The sequence below is a fragment of the Ursus arctos genome, unplaced genomic scaffold (genome assembly GCF_023065955.2).
Source record: "Ursus arctos isolate Adak ecotype North America unplaced genomic scaffold, UrsArc2.0 scaffold_5, whole genome shotgun sequence".
NCBI classification, from domain to species: domain Eukaryota; kingdom Metazoa; phylum Chordata; class Mammalia; order Carnivora; family Ursidae; genus Ursus; species Ursus arctos.
Genome location: NW_026623067.1, coordinates 12,693,880 through 12,713,313, shown reverse-complemented (window position 1 = coordinate 12,713,313; position 19,434 = coordinate 12,693,880). Strand labels below are relative to the sequence as shown.

The 19,434-nt window shown below is 36.3% G+C and overlaps 1 protein-coding gene across 1 annotated transcript; it reads left to right on the top strand.

Annotated features, from left to right (window-relative positions):
- Window positions 1-13,913: 13,913 nt before the first annotated feature.
- Window positions 13,914-14,870, top strand: LOC125282921 (vomeronasal type-1 receptor 4-like). Its single transcript, XM_048220749.1, has one exon. It carries the CDS (start codon window positions 13,914-13,916, stop codon window positions 14,868-14,870), a length of 957 nt encoding a protein of 318 aa, XP_048076706.1.
- The last annotated feature ends 4,564 nt before the right edge of the window (window positions 14,871-19,434 follow it).

Sequence of the window (19,434 nt, the reverse complement as noted above, 5' to 3'; positions counted from 1 at the left end):
CTGACATTGCACTGTATGTTAACTAACTAGAATTAAAAGAAAAATTTGGGAAAAAATAATGAAAGAAAGTTAAATTAACTGAGAAGAAATATCTGTCCTCACATTTTGTACAATAAAAAGAGTAACTCCAGGGGCGCCTGGGTAGCGCAGTCGTTAAAGCGTCTGCCTTTGGCTCAGGGCGTGATCCCGGCGTTCCGGGATCGAGTCCCACATCGGGCTCCTCCGCTGGGAGCCTGCTTCTTCCTCTCTCACTCGCCTGCTGTGTTCCCTCTCTCGCTGGCTGTCTCTCTGTCACATAAATAAATAAAATCTTTGAAAAAAAAAAAAAGAGTAACTCCATAAAAGCTTAGTGCTTTTAGAATCTGGTAAACTTAACTGACCATTAATTTTATAGAAACTGCTGTACAAATAAAGATGTTATACATGCACCCAATGATAACTATGAATTGAACACCTATAATATATGCAGAAAACATAAAGAGAAAGACTCCAAGTGTAACACGAAAGAAAATCATCAAACCACAAAAGAAGAGACCAAGAAAAGAAGGGAACAGAGAAGAACTGAAAAACAACCAGAAAACAACTAACAAAATGGCCATAAGTACATGCCTATCAATACTTACCTTAAATGTAAATGTACCAAATCCTCCAATCAAAAGATATGGGGTGACTGATGAATATGAAAAAACAAGACCCATCTGTATGCTGCCTATAAAAGACTCATTTCAGACCTAATGACACATACAGATTGAAAGTGAAAGGCTGGAAATATATTTTCATATGTAATGTAAATGGAAATGAAAAAAAAAAACAAGCAGTGTAGCAATACTTGTATCATACAAAATAGACTTGAAAACAAAGACTGTAGAAGGAGAAAAAGACAGGCACTTCATAATGATAAAAGGATCAATACAGTATGAGGAGACAACAATTGTAAGTATCTATGCACATATTAGCTCATAAATCCATAAAGCTAAAATAAAAAGACTTAAAGGGAGAAAATAACAGTAATAAGTCATAGTAGAGGACCTTAACACCCAGTTACATCAAGAGATGGATTATTCAGGCTGCAAATCAACAACGAAACAGTGGCTTTGAATGGCACATCAGACCAGTTGGACATAACTGATATATATACAGAACATTAGATCCCAAAACAAAAGAATACACATTAATTTCAACTGCAAGGAATATTCTCCAGAACAGGTCACGTTAGGACACAAAATATGTCAATAAATAAAAAGGATTAATTTCATATTGAGCATCTTTCCTGACCACAGCCATATGAAATTAGAAATCAGTTATAAGAAATAATTGGAAAAAGTACAGACATGGGGAGACTAAACGACATGCTATTAAACAAGAAATGGGTCAACCTAGAAATAAAAAAGAAAATTTGAAAATAAAAGGAGATAAATGTAAAATAAAAACTGAGTGATTCAAATCTTTGCAAAAGCAGTTCTATAACAGAAGTTTACAACATATAGTCCAATCTCTAGAAACAAAGAAAAGAAACCACGAACAATCTAATCTCACCCTTAAAGGAAGTAGAAAAAAGAACAAACAATGCTCAAATCTAGTAGAAGGAGGAAGTAATAATGATTAAAGTATAAATAAATGAAATAAAGACTAAAAATAATAGAAAAATTCAATAAAACCAAGAGCTGGTTTTTTGAAATATAAACAAATTTGATAAACCTCAAGCTAGACTTCTAAAGGAAAAAAGAGAAAGGACTCAAAAAAATAAAATCAGATATGAAGGTGTAAAGAACAAACACACAGAAACAGAAAAGATTGTAAGAACATATTATGAAAAATTATATGTCAGCAAGCTGGACAACCTAGGAAGAATGGATAAATTCCTAAGAACATAATAATTTTCCAAAATTGAACCAGGAATAAATAAACAATTTGAGCAGACTGATTACTACTCATAAAATTAAATCAGTAATAATCAAATTTTTAACAAACAAAAGTCTAGAAGGAGATGACTTTAAAGTTGTGTTCCACAATACCTGAAGAGGAGTTAATATCTGTTCTTCTCAAGCTATTACAAAAATGCAAGCAAATGGAAAGCTTCCAAATTTGTTCTATGAGGCTAGCATCAATCACACTGATACCAAAAAAATACAAAGACACCACAAACAAGACAAAGCAAAACAAAACAAAAAAATGTTCAGGCCAATATCCCTAATGAGCACAGATGGAAATTTCCTTAAAAAATATTTGCAGGGACACCTGGGTGGCTCAGTCGTTGAGTTGCCTTAGGCCAGGGAGTGATCCCAGGGTCCTGGGACTGAGCCCCATATCGGACTCCCCTCTCCAGTGGGAGCCTGCTTCTTCCTCTCCCACTCCCCCTGCTTGTGTTCCTCTCTTGCTGGCTGTGTCTCTCTCTGTCAAATAAATAAATAAAATATTTTAAAAAACAAAAACAAAATATTTGCAAACCTAGTTAAAGTATACATTAAAAAATCATTTAACATGTGCCAGTGAGGCTCATTCTAGGAATGCAATATTCATAAATCATTCAAGATAGAATGATAGAGCACCTTAACAAAATGAAGGATAAAACTGATATGATCATCTCAACAGATGCAGAACAAGCATTTGACAAATTTCAATATCCATTTATCATAAAACTCTCAATAAACTGGGATTAGAGGGAACTTAACTCATCATAATAAAAGTCATATATGAAAAATCAATAGCTAACATCATATTTAATGGTGAAGAACTGGAAGTGTTTCTATAAGATCAGGTCCACTCTCATCACTTTTATTCAACATAATACTGGAAGTCAGCCACAGCAATCAGAAAAGAAAATTAAAAATCATCCAAATTGGTAAGGAATGACTAAAACTGTAACACTTTCTAGATGACATGATATTATAGATAGAAAATCCTAAAGACCCTATCAAAAAATTTTAAACTGATAAATGAATTCAGTAAAGTAGTAAGATTCAAAGTTAATATACAAAAATCTTTTGCATGGGGTGCCTGGCTGGCTCAGTCAGTAGAGCGTGTGACACTTGATCTCAGGGTGATAAGGTCAAGCACCATGTTGGGTGTAGAGATTCCTTAATAATAAAATGTTTAGGGGTGCCTGGGTGGCTCAGTCAGTTAAGCATCCCACTCTTGATTTCAGCTCAGGTTTTGATCTGAAGGTTCTGGGTTTGAGCCCTATGTTGGCCTTCATGTTGGGCATGGAGCCTACTTAAGAAAAAATAAATAAAATCTTTTAAAAAATGTGTTGCATTTCTATGTACTGCTAATGATATAGCAGAAAGAAATTAAGAAAATAATTCCACTTATTCCATGTATCAAAAATAATAAAATATCTAGTACAAATTTAATGAAGTAAGAAAAAGACCTAAACTCTGAATGGTATAAAACACTGATGAAAGAAATGGAACATGACACAAACAAATGGAAAGATATACCATGCTAGTAGACTACAAAAATTAATATGGTTAAAATGTCCAAAAAAAAAAAAAGTCCTTACTACCCAAAGCAATCTTTAAGATTCAATGAAATCCCTATGAAATAACCAATAGCATTTTTCATAGCACTAGAACTAATAATATAAAGATTTGGTTTAACCACAAAAGATAGCCATAGAAATCTGTTTTTTTTTAACCATTTCACTTCCAGTTTACCTACTAGAATATTTTTTCTCCCACACGTTTTTGTGCCTAACTTCTTGATAATACTGTTTCTGAGAAGTTTTACCCTTGCTGATCAATCTAGATTAAGACTCCTGTAATCCTATCTCATGATTTTTTAGTTTTTAATTTAATTCCAGTTAGTTACCACACAGTGTTATATATCTTATCAGTTGCATATAACATCCCGTGCTCATCACTTCATGTGATCTCCTTAATGCTCATCACTCAGTTACCCCATCCCCCCACCCTCCTCCCATCCAGCAACCTTCATTTTGTTGTTTTTTTTTTAATAAAAGTTTTTATTATGTTATGTTAGTCACCATACAGTACATCCCAAGGTCTTTTTTTTTTTTTTTTAAGATTTTATTTATTTATTTGATGGAGAGAGACACAGCCAGAGAGAGAGGGAAGTGGAGGAGTGGGAGAGGAAGAAGCAGGCTCCCAGCAGAGGAGCCCAATGCGGGGCTCGATCCCAGGACTCCGGGATCACGCCCTGAGCCGAAGGCAGATGCTTAACGACTGAACCACCCAGGCGCCCCCCAAGTTTTTGATGTAAAGTTCCATGATTCATTACTGGTGTAACACTCAGTGCACCATGCAATACGTGTCCTCCTTAATTCCCATCACCAGCCTATCCTGGTCCCCGACCCCTCACCCCTCTAAGCCCTCAGTTTGTTTCCCAGAGTCCATAGTCTCTCATGGTTCATTCCCCCTTCTTTTTACCCCCCCTTCCTTCTTCCCTTTCTTCTTCTACCGATCTTCCTACTTCTTATGTTCCATAAATAAGTGAAACCATATGATAATTGTCATTCTCTGCTTGACTTATTTCACTTAACATTATCTCCTCCAGTCCCATCCATGTTGCTGCAAATGTTGTGAAATCGTTCTTTTTGATGGCTGAGTAATATTCCGTTGTATATGTGGACCACATCTTCTTAATGCAGTCATTTGTTGAAGGGCATCTCGGCTCCTTCCACAATTTGGCTATTGTGGACAATGCTGCTATGAACATTGGGGTGCATATGGCCCTTCTCTTCACTACATCTGAATCTTTGGGGTAAATACCCAGTAGCGCAATCAGAAACCCTCATTTTGTTTCCTATACTCCAGTGTCTCTCATGATTTTTCTCCCTCACTGATGACTTCCCATTCAGTTTTCTCTCCTTTCTCCTATAGGGAAATGCAAAGAGAACCAAAAATGAGATATCTCCTCACACCTGTCATAATGGCTAAAATAAAAAACACAAGAAACAACAGGTGTTGGTAAGGATGTGGAGAAAAAGTAACCTTTCTTGCACTGTTGATTGCAATGCAAACTGGTATAGCCACTGTGGCAAACAGTATGGAAGTTTCTCAAAAAGTTAAAAATAGAACTACCTAATGATCCCGTAATGCCACTACTGGGAAAGAGAAAGAAAACAAAAACACTAATTTGAAAAGATATAGACACCCCTGTGTTTATAGCAGCATTATTTACAATAGCCAAGATATAGAAGCAACCTAAGTATCCATGAGTAGACAAGTAGCTAAGGAAGATGTCCTGTGACATCCCTCTTGTTCTGGCTGCAGTGCTCCCCTCCCAGGTTCCTGGATGTGCTTTTCCACATCTCCTTCAGTCATTGCTGGAACCTCACCTTCGAAGCAGGGCCCTTCCTGACCCCTCCTTTCAAAATGCAAATCCTTCTGCTTGCACAAGGATATCTTTTGACACACACTTTCTTCCAATTTACTTACAATTATGCTTCTTTCACTGAAAAAATAGGAGCACAATTAAAGCATTATTCCTGTCTCATCTGTTCACTAATCTATGGCCTCCATCTGAATATACCACCTTAAGGATGATGGTTGGCCATGTGTGTTGTTGATGACTTTTGAAACCTTGAGCACTTGGTACATAGTTGTCCAGTGATAAGTTGAGATAAGAGATGGTGCCTTTGGTCTGATGTTTTGGGGTCTGGTGCCTGTGTTATTAAGGAAGGGGGTACACTGCAGGGATGTGAGCAGGAAAGAACCTCTACCATCTCACAAGTCACACATTAGCATGGGACCAAACTCTGTAGGGCTTATATCAGAGAAACCGGAACTAACTGATCATGTTGATAATGTACAAAGAAATCTGAAGTCATCACTTACCTCATTGGCCTAGGCCCCACACCAATATCAGCTTCATTTTGGTTTTCAACCTAACTGGTTTATGACAAAATGTAATTTTTTAACTGTATTAATTCCAAAAAGAATAATAAAGACCACAGAGTAAATTGCTTAAATGATATAGTTATATTTGTTATATTGTACAAATTTATAGTTATATTTGTTCTGTATTAAGTATTGAATTGAATCTTGAGCTTTGGTTTATTAACCGTGAGCACTAGCATTTTCACATATTTTAATTAAACCAATGTAGACTTAGACGCTCCAAATTGAGCTATCCATAGAAGGATCCATAGAAATCTCAGAAGAGAAAAAGTACTCTCTGGATGGATGTACTTTGACTAGAGCAATAAAACACATTTGTTTTCTAGCAGCTGAAAACAATGAGCACTCTAAGTGTACTTCCTCCTCTGGTCTTGTAGAACTCTCTGGAATCACTCATCACTTGAGGAAGAGATGTTTGTGACCACAGGTGCTGACTGTAATTAAATACATTTCTAAGTTTATCAAGAGAATTTGTTGTAATTTGTGATTCCTCTGGACAAATCAAGAAGTTCACTGTACTCAAACTGGTTTCCAGTCCTTGGGGATGCAGCAACCTGCCTCTCCTACAGCCCTGGATCCAGGCACCTGCACCCAGCTGCAGCCATCAGAGGTGTCCCCTGCACTGCTGAGGAGCTCACATGAAGTCAGTCCTCTCCCTGTCTGCAGCTCTTGCATGAAGGGAGAGACCTGGCCTTTTTTCCAAGAATTTGCTTCTTCAATTCCTTTTTTGTTTCAGATTCTTCTTTTGCTAAGTCCTTTGTCTTTCAGAGTAAGTCTCTTCTCTCTGTGGTCCCACTCCCACACTTACCATTTTTCCCTTATCATTTCATTTCTATTCCATTTCTCTCATCTCTCTTTCCTGTTATGCTATTTAGTCTTCTGTCTTCTCCTTTCATTGCTCTTCATCTCTAAATCTCATTGCTCTGATTACAATGATCGACTTTTTCTTTCACTTTGTAATCTTCAAACTGACCTCATATATTGAAATGTGTTTTATTTTTAATATACTTTACTTGTTATGTTTGTTTATGCCTTTACTAATCTTCCACCATCTGGGACTGTTCTCATGCATTCTCATTTCTCTGACTTTATTGTCTTTAAAGTTATGTTTTTAATTTCCTCTTGAATTTTCCCCTGCTTTTCCTTTCATTGTCCAGTTTTGTTACTCCCTTTCTTGTCTGTGCCTCGATTTTATGAAATGCATATATTTTATTTCTTTCTGTCATTTCTTTACATTATTTATCATAGTGTCTATAATATTTTTCATTCTTCTATAAAGCCCTTTCACATAAGACTAAGCACCTATTCCTGTCATTCATATGTACTCTGCCTTACTCTTGCACTTGGAATTTAATAAACTTAAAAACTTTTAGTGAGTTTATTTTCACTCTTATTTATTCCTGTATAGTTTTCTTTTCATGTACATGTTTTCTAAGTCTCTCTTTGCAAGTCTAATTTAAAAATCATTTAAAATATTTTTATGGACCAATAAAGTGGCACAAAATTCAGAAATTTTTAAAATATTAAGAAAAGGTACTGTAAACATTTTAATTCACTGCAAACTTTGTATATCTATATAGAATGCTCTCTATAAAATATATCAACTTCACATTCAGTTTTATAAACTAATGTGAAAAATAAAAGCTGTTTTCTCTAAGGTGCATTTCTAGATGTTTACTTCCATGATTTTCCTTATCCAAGTTTGTACAAATTTATATTGTGTTTATACTTTCTTCTCTTTCTTTTTTCTTACTAATTCAGTCTATTCCCTCCAAGCCTTTGTTTCCATTAATAGTGTCTTTTTTTCTCTTTCTTTCATGCCCACTTCTCTTTTTTCCTCTTCTTTTTCTTCTAGTCTCACAACTCTTCATGTTGATTTGGATTTTTTTTTTTAATTTTTAATTTTGTTATGTTAGTCACAGTACAGCATTACTTTTTGATGTAGTGATCCACTGTTCATTGTTTCCTATAACACCCACTGCTCCATTGCAGTAGGTGCCCTCCTTCATACCCATCACCAGGTTAGCCCATTCCCCCACCCTCCTCCCCTGTAAAACCCTCAGTTTGTTTCCCAGAGTCCATAGTAGCTCCTAGTTCATTCCCCTTTCTGTTTATCCCCCCTTCCTTCTTTCCTTCCTTCTCCTGCTGATCTCCGTGCTATTCCTTATGTTCCATAAATGAGTGAAACCATATGATTATTGTCTTTCTCTGCTTAAAGTATTTCTGGAGTTTTAATTTTTAATTCATTTTTTCTTTTGTTGCCATATATGGTAATAAATTTCTTTTTTTGTTGTTGTTTGTTAATTTTGTTACTAGTTCTTTATTTTTGATTGCATTGACACCCTGTTCCTCACACTCGTAAGTGCTTTCTGATATTTAAAGTATACTAATTTATATCTTTTTTGAGCCTTATGATTCTTGTTGATTATGTTGCTGAGGACATCCTTTTCCTCTCCTCTTTTATATTGTTTCTGGGGCCTGCAAATTAAACCTCCAAAAGACAGATAAACAGGAGGAAAAAAACCCAAATTTATTCATGGGCCTACAGGAGCTCACAAAAGAGAAACTTGTAAATTATTAAAATTAGGACCTTTTATACCTAATCTCAATAAGGAAATGGAGTGAGGGTGAAGAGGATTATGAGATAAACAGATAGGTTTCCAGGGGAAGAAAAGGGAGATACAAAAAGTTTGTGATGATCATTGTCTATGCAGGTGTCAGTGGTATTTTTCATCCTTTTCATGGCGATAAAAACCCTCCAGAGAAGGGATTTTTTTTAACAGTTTCATTCCCAGAAATTCCTGCTTTCAGTGAGGTAAAAGAAGCTCCTAGAAGACTTTTTTCCTGCAACCATTGAATCTCAAATGTCTTTAGTTTAAAATAATCTTTATCATAACTTTGAGAGTTTATGTGGTTCTCCACAATCCTATGTAAATGTTTTCATAGCAGTCTCTTACTCAGATCACTGATGCTTCTGGAAAATTATTCTTTTTTCTTGATTTCCTAACGTTGCCCATCTCATGTCTTCTAATTTATTCTGACAGACATATATCCTAATAGTTTGTCTATTTCTTGTTAAACTTAACCTTTCCCATAATCTTCTCTTTGTTTCTGTGCCTTTTTTATTTGTGCAATTTTCTTTAGCTGTTTGCCTGCCTCCACTTCTGTTCTGTAGGGGTTTTTTTCTCTCTCTTTCCCCTCATTGGGTTTACCTGATTTCCCTGCTGGGATGACACTACCTCCATCCTCCTGTTCTTTCTAGTTTCACTTGTTCCTTCACATTTATTGTCCTTCTCTTTCCTTTTCCAATTCGGTTAACGGTCGTCCTCTGATTTTAATTCTCTTTCTCCTATATTTCCTTTCACCTCTTCCATTCATTTCCTCATTTCTTTTAACCATTCTCTCCACATAGTGCCTTGGTTTTTTTGTTCATGTTTCTTGTCTCTTCATCATCCTCTGATCTGACAGACAAAATATAGAAAAGATTTGTCAAGTTCAATGCAACAAAAAGGTTTAGGTTTTATTGAAAATTGCATTTTCATTTCATTTCGTTAATTTTATATGTCATTTAATAATTTTTAAATATTCATAAGAATTGACCTTTTATGATAGTGGATATTCTTATTTATAAATGTCAATATAGTGCTACTTATTTCTGTCTTTCTTATCTTCTATCAATTGATTTACATAATTTCATCGAAGAAATTTTTGCAGAAATTTGAGATTATGTCATAGTATTACTTATTGTAAATCTTTTATTTTCTAAAATTACATTGTCTAGTCAAGGAAATAACTTTTTAAATCATGAGTTGCAATAGCTATTATAATATTTTTCTCTATAGTTTTAACCTTATTTTCAGTGTAGACCATTATCATCAGTAAATGTTAATAATCACATTTTTTTTGGTCTTTTGGAGTGCTTATCCTTTTTAAATTCTTTACCACATATGTTAAGAGATAAAATGCAATAATAATAGGGACCAGATAGTTGGTACAGTTCTGAAATTTCTGACTAATAAATAATTATGTGAGGTTTTATAACTTATTAGTTTGTTCTCTTTATATTAGGTAGCTACCTTGCACAAAGTTGATAATTTCCTTAGTATTTATAATATAGGACAGAATTTTATTTTTATCATAAATGGATATTAAATGTATATGATCGTACTTTTCCTATTTACTGTGATACTCATGCGCCTTTCTTCTTTAAGATGGTAATATGGACAATTATGTTAACAGATTCCCTAAGGTTAAGACATTTTAGCATTTCTTGGTAATCCAAACTCTTCACAATACATTATTCTTGTTTATATCTTGGTGCATACAGGTTACAGTTATTTAGATGTATATTTATATATTTTATTGAGGTGAAATGAATATAACATAAAATTAACCATCATAAAGTGTGCCTTTCAGTGGCATTTATAATATTTGCAATGTTGTACAACCACCACTTTGTTAACTTTCAAAACATTTCACCACCTGAAAGAAATCACAGACGCCCTCCTCCCCACCCAGTCACTCCTCTATCCCTCATCCTTCCAATTTCTAGCAACCGCATGTCTGCGTTCTATCTATGGATTTATGCGTTTTGGAGATTTTGTATGAATACAATCATACTATATGTGATTTTTGGATTGTGAGTGTTTTACTTCTAGGCTAGGCTTTGTCATGCAAGTGTGATAGTGTCAATAGTTAACTAGAGGACGATTGATGTCCCATATGGGATTTGATGTTGGTTGGAAAGGAATGGCTCCACATATAGTTTTGGAATTTGGCTGAATATTTCTTCTTTGTGGTTGCTCAGCCCATAAAAGGCTAGGATGCTTCACATGGTGTTGTGGTGGGTTTGCAGTGAGGCAGAACAGCAAGCTCCACCTAAGGGCACTTATCAAGATATTGCTTGTGTCATGTTTACACTGACTGGCCAAAACAAGCCAAGTGACAACCCATGTTAAAGGACAGAGAAAAGCCACCTCATGGGTGTGACTGTGATACCAGGGGAGAATTTATGGGCATTTTTGCAGTCTATCACTTCCCGGGATCAAGAGCAAATGAAATGTAAGAAATTGGAGACAGGGGGTAGAGACAATTCCTCAGAGGAGAATTGCTCAAAAGAAAATAAGAGAAGTTATTCAAGAAATGTGCAAGATACACAGTGCATATTCATGTTGATGGGGGAAATTTGATAATGCCTGAGAGAGAAAAGAATAACAGAAGTGAGGGTCATGACCCCGAAAGATATTTCCAGATTTATTGCACAAATGCATGGATGGACTGTGACAAAAACATAGACAACCCATTCTCAGAGCCAGAGGACAAAGCTGAGGTTCGGAGCAAGGATATACAAAGTGGGATTGATGTACTGGTGGAATTTGGGGGAATATAATTTGATTGCTTTATTTTTCTTTTCTTTCTTTTTTTTTTAAAGATTTTATTTTTATTTATTCGACGGAGATAGAGACAGCCAGCGACAGAGGGAACACAAGCAGGAGGAGTGGGAGAGGAAGAAGCAGGCTCATAGAGGAAGAGCCTAATGTGGGGCTCGATCCCATAACGCCGGGATCACGCCCTGAGCCAAAGGCAGACGCTTAACCGCTGTGCCACCCAGGTGCCCCTGATTGCTTTATTTTTCTAAACAAAATATGGAGATAATTGGTGGATGAATGAATCAAGAAAATATGGTGTATATATATATATATACACACACACACAATGGAGTATATATACACACATATATAAAATGGAATATTATATATTACATATATACACAAGGTATATATATAATGGCATATTATTTATTTATATGATAGAATATGTATACATATACACACACAAAATGGAATATCATTCAGCCATAAAAAACAAGGGAATCTTGACATTTGGAAGAACACGGATGGAACTTACTGGTATTATGCTAAGTTGAATGAGTCAGACAGATAAAAACACATACTGTATGACCTCACTTACATGTGGAAGTAAAAAAAAAATCCCAAAATGACCACTGAATTCATACATACAGAAATCAGACTGGTAGTTGACAGAAGTGGGAATTGAAAGGTAGGTGAAATGGGTGAAGGGAGTCAAAATGATATAAATTAGGCAGACTGTGTGTGTGTGTGAGGACCATAGAAGCAGGAATAGTGTGAAGGCATCACATGCCTTCTAGTTATTAAAAAAAAAGGCATGGGGATGTTAAGGGCAGCATGGAGAACACGGTTAATGGTGCTGTATTGTATATTTGAAAGTTGCTTGGAGTGTAGAATGTAAAAGTGGTCATTATAAGAAACAACATTGGAACTCTGCATGGTGATGGATGTTAGATTGACTTCTGTTGATCATTTTGCAATATACACAAATACCAAATTACTATTTTGTACACCTGAAACCAACATAATGTTTCATTTCAATTATATCTCAGTGGAAAATATGCAATGCACCATCAATTGAATATGAGATTCAGAGAGGATTCATTGGTAGTTTGAGAATGGACAAGTTAAGAAATAATCATCAAGAGGAGTGACAAAGTGAATATTCAAGGAATACTCTAGAAAATTGAGTGTGACTGCTGGCTGAAATGAAAAGTCACTGGAGCTAAGTGGTGAAGAATTTAATATAAGTTCACTTGATATGGTTATGTATTTTTCTCTAGCCTTGCTTATCTGAGTAGAATGATATAAATTAGGCAGACTGTGTGTGTGTGTGAGGACCATAGAAGCAGGAATAGTGTGAAGGCATCACATGCTTTTGCAGGAAATAATTTTAATCCTGGATCAAGGAAGTTTAGACAAAGAGGAGAGATTGGGAGATCTTGTGGAGAGCAAAGAGATCAATGTTTTGCAGACCCAGGTGATCTCAAAGTAATTTTGGAGTCAAAGATTACATAAACTATGGTGGAAATAGCAGGTAACAGGAGGATTAGATGCTTGGAAGTGACACATAATGAATCTACAATATTGGCAATGACAGAATCTAGTATGTGGATAGGGGAGTGTGGGTGAGGTAGGGGAAGGCAGAGGCAGAATTGTTGGAAGAGAGGAAATCACAAATGCGAGAGAGGCTGAGGATACTGGACAGATTCTTTGTGTGGATCATACGATCACCAAAGATATGACAGGAGGTGAATTGGGGAAAGTTACAGTGAGTCAAGTGCTAAGAAGGGGAGTGATTTGGGGTGAGTAGATTACCTCCACATGGACAGTGGTGGATGTAGCCTGAGTTGCTACAAGTTGCTTCAAAGCTGGGGTGATGAAGAATTATCTGAAAGTGTTGGGGATCAAAGAAGACATTCCCACCTTCAGGCCTGGTGATATAGGGGACAGGGGAGAGATAGATCCCATTACTTGAGAGAGTTTCAGGAGAATCAGTGACTTTAGTATAGAATAAAAAGATAAAGTGAATTTTCAAAACAGAACTGGAGGATGCAGTGTACTGACCCAGGAGCTGATGTGATGTCATGTACATTGGAAGTGTCTTGGAGTTAGGAAACGTGTGTAGCAGGGTCAGGAAAGGCATTTAAGGAGCCAGATAGTCATGTGTGACTCTGGGGATGGAGTCTTCTACTGGTGAATGAGTAAAACAATAATGTGTGTCATGTACAGTAGAAATGTAATAATATGCATTAAAATACATAAGAATTTTCTATTATTCATGGCAGAAGATGGAAATTCAAATATTTGAGATGAAGTTCAGAACATACACATAGAGCATAAATGGAATCTGTATAAATCTGAAATATTGCTTTTAATAAACAAAAACAACTTCTTCTGAATATTAAATTTATTTTGTAGAATTACAGTTATGTTTTCATAAAAAGCATGCTTTATCTCATCCCATATATTCCTGTGCAGTGACATCAATAATCCTTGATATTTACCTCTAGAACTAATTCTTACTTTCCTGAATGTTGTTACAGAGCATCTGCACAACCTCCTGCTGAGGATGATCAGACCTCATGGAGTCTCCATATGATCCCATAATTTCCATCAGGTTTACAACCCATTTGGGGTTCCTTTTGAATCTGTGCAAGAGTGTATCAAAGTAAAGAGGGCAATGAATGTGATAGTTTCACGTGATAGTATTTTGGGAGTGTTCATTTTCACTCAACTTGGAATTGGTTTTATTGGAAACACATTGCTACTGGTGTTACTCATCAACAGCTTCTTAGTCCAGCTACATACAAAGAAGCCTATAGATTTGATATTTGTCCATTTGCTTTTCGCGAATGTCATGACAATTCTTTTCAGTGGGATTCCAGAAGTAATGAATGCCTTTGGAGTAAGAAATTTTCTAGATGACATTGGTTGCAAGGCAATACTCTACATCCACAGAGTCTTCCGGGGTCTTTCCCTCTGTACCACATCTTTCCTGAGTATTGTTCAGGCCATCATTATCACTCCCAGCAACTCTAAGTGGGCATGGCTCAAACCCAAAATCTGCACATACATTCTTCCTGCCTTCTGTTCTTTCTGGATCATTAACATGCTGATCTATATTCATGTCATCATAAGTGCATTTGCCCCCTACAACACCACAGAACTTGACAAATTCTATTCTCTGACATACTGTATTGGGAAGGATCCTGATCACCTTCAGTCAGGCATCTTTCGAGGGTCCATGGTCTTACGAGATTTTGTGTGTGTGTTCCTCATGGTCTGGACTAGTGTGTACATGGTAAAGTTCCTTTTCAAACATCGCAAGACAGTCCAGCATGTCCACAGGACCAGCCTCAGCCCAAGACCCTCTCCTGAAACCAAGGCCACCCACACAATCCTGGCGCTGGTGAGCTGCTTTGTTTTCTTTTACTGGAGTAATAGCTTCCTTACCATTTATGTATGTTATGAACGTAATGTAAAAGGTCTGGAGAACATCACCATAATTCTCTCACATTTTTACCCTGCAATCTCTCCTTTTATACTGATCAAAAATCATAACAAGCGATTCTTTCTGAACTGTGCCTTTGCAAAGATGAGAAAATCCTCTCAGCACACAATTTCCCTGAACACATGATGCCCTCACACATTTTCTGATACAAAGGCCTCAATTAGAATTTCCCACCCTTAATTTAGGGAAGGTCAAATTATGAAAGAGTGCTAAAAATAGTCCCTGTGGTCATCTCTCAAACCATCCAGCTTCATGAACATAGGAGATAAAGGTTTGTGTTGTGGAATAAAATATTTTTGAAACAGTTACACCTGGATGGGGCAATCTATCTTATAATGATTCTCAAAAATGCATTTTGATTTCTTTGCATTACCCTATTTTTAAGACATTTTTCCTAATGTGACAGATCTATTGGGTCACTTACAGTAACTACACTTGCTGGATTATGCTAAACAGATCTTCCCTTAGACCAAAAGACTTGGTATCTGCACTATTTCATACTTTACACCTTGGAGTCAATACATGAGTTTACCATATGTTGTCAGTTATATCTGGTTTAACCACAAACAATGATATGTGTAAATATAACCATGTTTCCCTCATCTTATGAGTAATATTGAATCCCCCCAAAAAATCCTCATATACTTTACGAAGCCCTGCTTTACTTCCTCTATGCACACTTTCAACGTATTTGCATCACCGGAGATATTTCTTGAATAGTTCTGTTTTTCAAAGGCATGTTTTTTTGTGTCAAAAGCAAAATATGTTTTCTTTGTGGATATCGACTTTTGGAAAGAAATATGGAGCCATTCCCTTTTGTCACATTACACTATATCAGAGAAGCTCAAGAATTCTGCTAGAAAAGAGCTAAAATTTTCAATAAAATATTTAAAAGTATTTTTTCCCTAAGAACTATGCTCAGACAAGTATAAGGGAGTGAACATCCACTGAAAGTGAAGCTGTCCTCAGAACGAGTGACTCTTACAGCACAGACCTCTGTGCTTCACAGCTTCTCAGGAAAGACAAAACTGGGAATTGGAGCCAGAGAACAGAGACTGACTGATGAGGTAAACAGAATCAAAAAATAAAAAAAATTCAGCTAGATAAGAACAAGGAAGGCATGAAGACGCTCAAACTGAAAACAATTAGAGTGTGGAAATACTAATTTTTAAAAGCTATGAGTATTTCTAAAAATATTTGAAAAAATATTTGAAAAAATATGAGTATTTCTAAACTGTCAGACAAAAACTGGGTCTTGTGATGGAGGGGGTACTACAACAATGATAAAGATTAAGACAACTGAGAAGAAGTTGCCCTAAAATTTTAGACCGTCAAAAGGTTAACTTCAATATAAGAAGACAAATTATAAACAGAAGACAGCATGTCCATGATTTTAGTGGGAGATTCACACACAATTATTTCAGTAATTGTTACCCCTATAGGGAAAAATTGTGCACTTAAAACACATACCGTGGATCAATGCAAATCAAAACCATACTGGATAGTTTACACCCACCAGATTGGCTAAAATAAAGAAGAGATTGATTACAAGGGTGGAGAGGATGTGGGGAAATTGGAACCCTCTTACCCTGTTGTTGGGCATGTAAACTGGTGCACCTCTTGTGGAAAACAGCTTGGAAGTTTCTCAAACAGTTAAAGATAGAATTAACATAGAGCCCAGCAATTCCACTATCAAAGAATTGAGAAGAGTTCTCCAAACAAAAACAGGTCTATGTGAATATTCACAGCAGGGTTATTCATAATATAAAAACATGGAAACAACTGACAAGTCCACCTAGCAATGAATGAAGGAAAAGCTGTGGTATATTCATAGCATGGAATCATATTCAGGACTGACACATGGATGAACCATGAAAACATGCTGAGTGGAAGAAGGGAAGCTCTTTTTTTTTTTTTGAGAGAGAGAGAGAGAAGAAAGAATGAAAGGGCAGGGACAAAGGGATAGAGAGAATCTCAAGCAGACTCTGTGCTGAGTGCAGAACACAACATGGGGCTTGATCTCATGACCCCAAAATCAGGAACTGAGCCAATATAAAAAGTCAGACACTTTACTGACTGGGCCACCCAGGCATCCCTGGAAGAAGCTAATCTTCAAAGACCATATAATGTGTCATTCCACTTATATGAAGTGTCCAGAATAGGCAAACCCATAGACACAGAAAATAGATTATCAGCTGCCTATGGCTATGGGAAGGAGTGGGTGGGGGATGGAAGGGTGAAACAGGGAATGCTTCTAGTGGGCAAAGAGTTTCCTGTAGGGGTGATAAAAACATTCTAACATAGATTGTGTGGATGGTTGCACAGATCTGTGAATATACTAAAAACCATTGAATTTTACACTTTAAATTGGTGAATTATATAGTATTAAATGATAGTTAAATAAAGTCATTATTAAAAAAAAGAATACATATCATTGGACAATATACTTAAAGTTTTAATTTAAAGTAAAAATTAAAAATTATTTTCAACCCTGAGTTAGAGAATATACATTTGTTCACATGTATATTTAGACCATTTAGAAACGTGGAACACTGAGAGAGGTGACCTGAGTGAGGAGGGCATAACATTTCTAACGGAATAAGCAGAAGTGTTTCTACACAGATCACATTCTCTGGCTTCTATGAAAATAAGGTAGCAATTTAAAACAATACAAGAAAAGCTGCAACATTTTTGGAAATTGGAAATAGTTTTTAACATAACTTACTTGATGAGAAAATGTAAGAGAAATGGTATGTTATGCATTCTTCAATACTGAAAGGCTATATAACAAAATTGAACAATGAAACTCAAGGTGTAAATGGAGGACAATTTATGACCCTAAAAGATAGGGAAGAAAAAGTAATAGTATAATAAAATGAGGGTTCAAATTAAAGAAATATAAAAACTAAAAAGAAAAACAGCAAATGTGGATAAATAAATTACACAAAACCCAGAAGAAAATGAAACAAAAAAATTAAGAAAATGAGAAAGAAGAAAGCGAAGCAATTTACCCTGACATGTATTATAGAGTAAGTGATTTCAAGACAGAGCTAATAAAAATACATGTAATTCAATAAAGCTGAGTTGAGAAAGAGAATTCCTGGTAGATCACTAAGGCAATCGAAACAGTAGTTCAAAAAGCTACATACATGGGATTTCTGCTTCTGGCAATGTTGGAATATGTAATTTATACAGCCCTCCTGCTGAAAACAACTACAAAAAATGGATAAATATAAGAAAGCCTGCTCTAGGTCAAGGAAGTAAAAGGGGCCATGTAGAAAGAGTAGAGTCAAATTGAGGGCCCATATTTTATGCTGTGTTCATCATGGAGATGTTTCCCAGTTACTGCAGAGATTCCAGGGAGAGAGAAAGACTTTGCAGAGCTTTTAACAGTCTCACAAACCAAGGAACCAAAAGCAGAGTTCAGGGCTCACACACAGTGAGCATGCCTGTTACCAAACCCAAGTTTGGCTGGCTGCCCATAGCTGGAAAGATCATTACTCAAGAGATGTGTCTTGATTGGAAATGAATTTGAGCTTCATTCATGAAGACAGCAAACTGGGTAGAAGGCAGATTCTTGGACAAAGGCCATCTCTGAGGTTTCTGCCTATCCCAGGGCTTTTTATAGTAGTTTAGGGTAAGCAGTAAGGGAGTGCAGTGGTCTGTAACATTTCTCGTTATCACAGTGCTGGGGTGGACACGCGGTTGTGCTCCAGGTTCTGGTTCCTGTTTCCTGATAGGTAGGAATACCCTGGTCCTTGTGCACAGGAGGGCAAGTCTATAGATGCTCAAAGGGTGGTTAGTAAATAATTTGTGTGACCTAAAAAAAGAAAAATATTTTGCTAAAAAAATTGCTAGGCTAATCAAAGAGCCTATAATCAAACAGACTTGCTGACCTCTCTGGACTGGGAAAGTTCTGGTCCTTCAGTCCTCAAGGCCATTTGTCTCCCTGTTACACATCAAGGAACTTAGGTCAGCAACTAAAAAGTGTGCTAACTTGAAGTAAGTAAAGCCTTAGGACTGGCCGGAGTACTGTGACAGGCCCTAGACAATCATCAAACTAGATATAAACCAGTCTTCTCAGGCACTGAGGTGAAGCATTGACTCCTCTCTCTCTAGTAAAGAAGTTTAAGTTAAGTGTCAGTGTTCTTCAGAGAAATAGAACCAATAGCATACACACACGCACACACACACAGAAAAAACATACACACACAAATACACACACAGTCTATACCTACACCTATAGATTTATTTTAAGGAATTCCCTCAGGAGACTGTGAAAGCTGGCATACCTGATATATGTAGGGCAGGCTCACTGTCCTCAAATTCTGGTAAGGTCTGATGTTCCAATCTTGAGTCGAAATTCCATATGGTGCCTGGAAACTAGGTAGGATTTCCATGTTAAAGACTTGAGGTAGAATTTCTTCTTCTCCAAGAAGCCAATTTTTGCATTTAAGGCCTTGAACTGATTGGATGAGGCCCACCCCCAATATTGAAAAAAATCCTCCTTATTTAAAATCAACTTATTGTAGATGTTAAGTACATCTATAAAATACCACTACAGCAGCATCCACAGTGGTGTTCGACCAACCAACTGGGTTAAGTGACACATAAGGTTTAACCATTACAGGATGGTTACTACAAGTCTTTGCCATCTGCAAACAGTAAATGTAAAGCCTCTCCGAGCAGA

Coding starts and splice junctions, on each gene's coding strand:
- LOC125282921 (XM_048220749.1), top strand. CDS start 13,914: ATGAATGTGATAGTTTCACGTGATAGTATTTTGGGAGTGTTCATTTTC.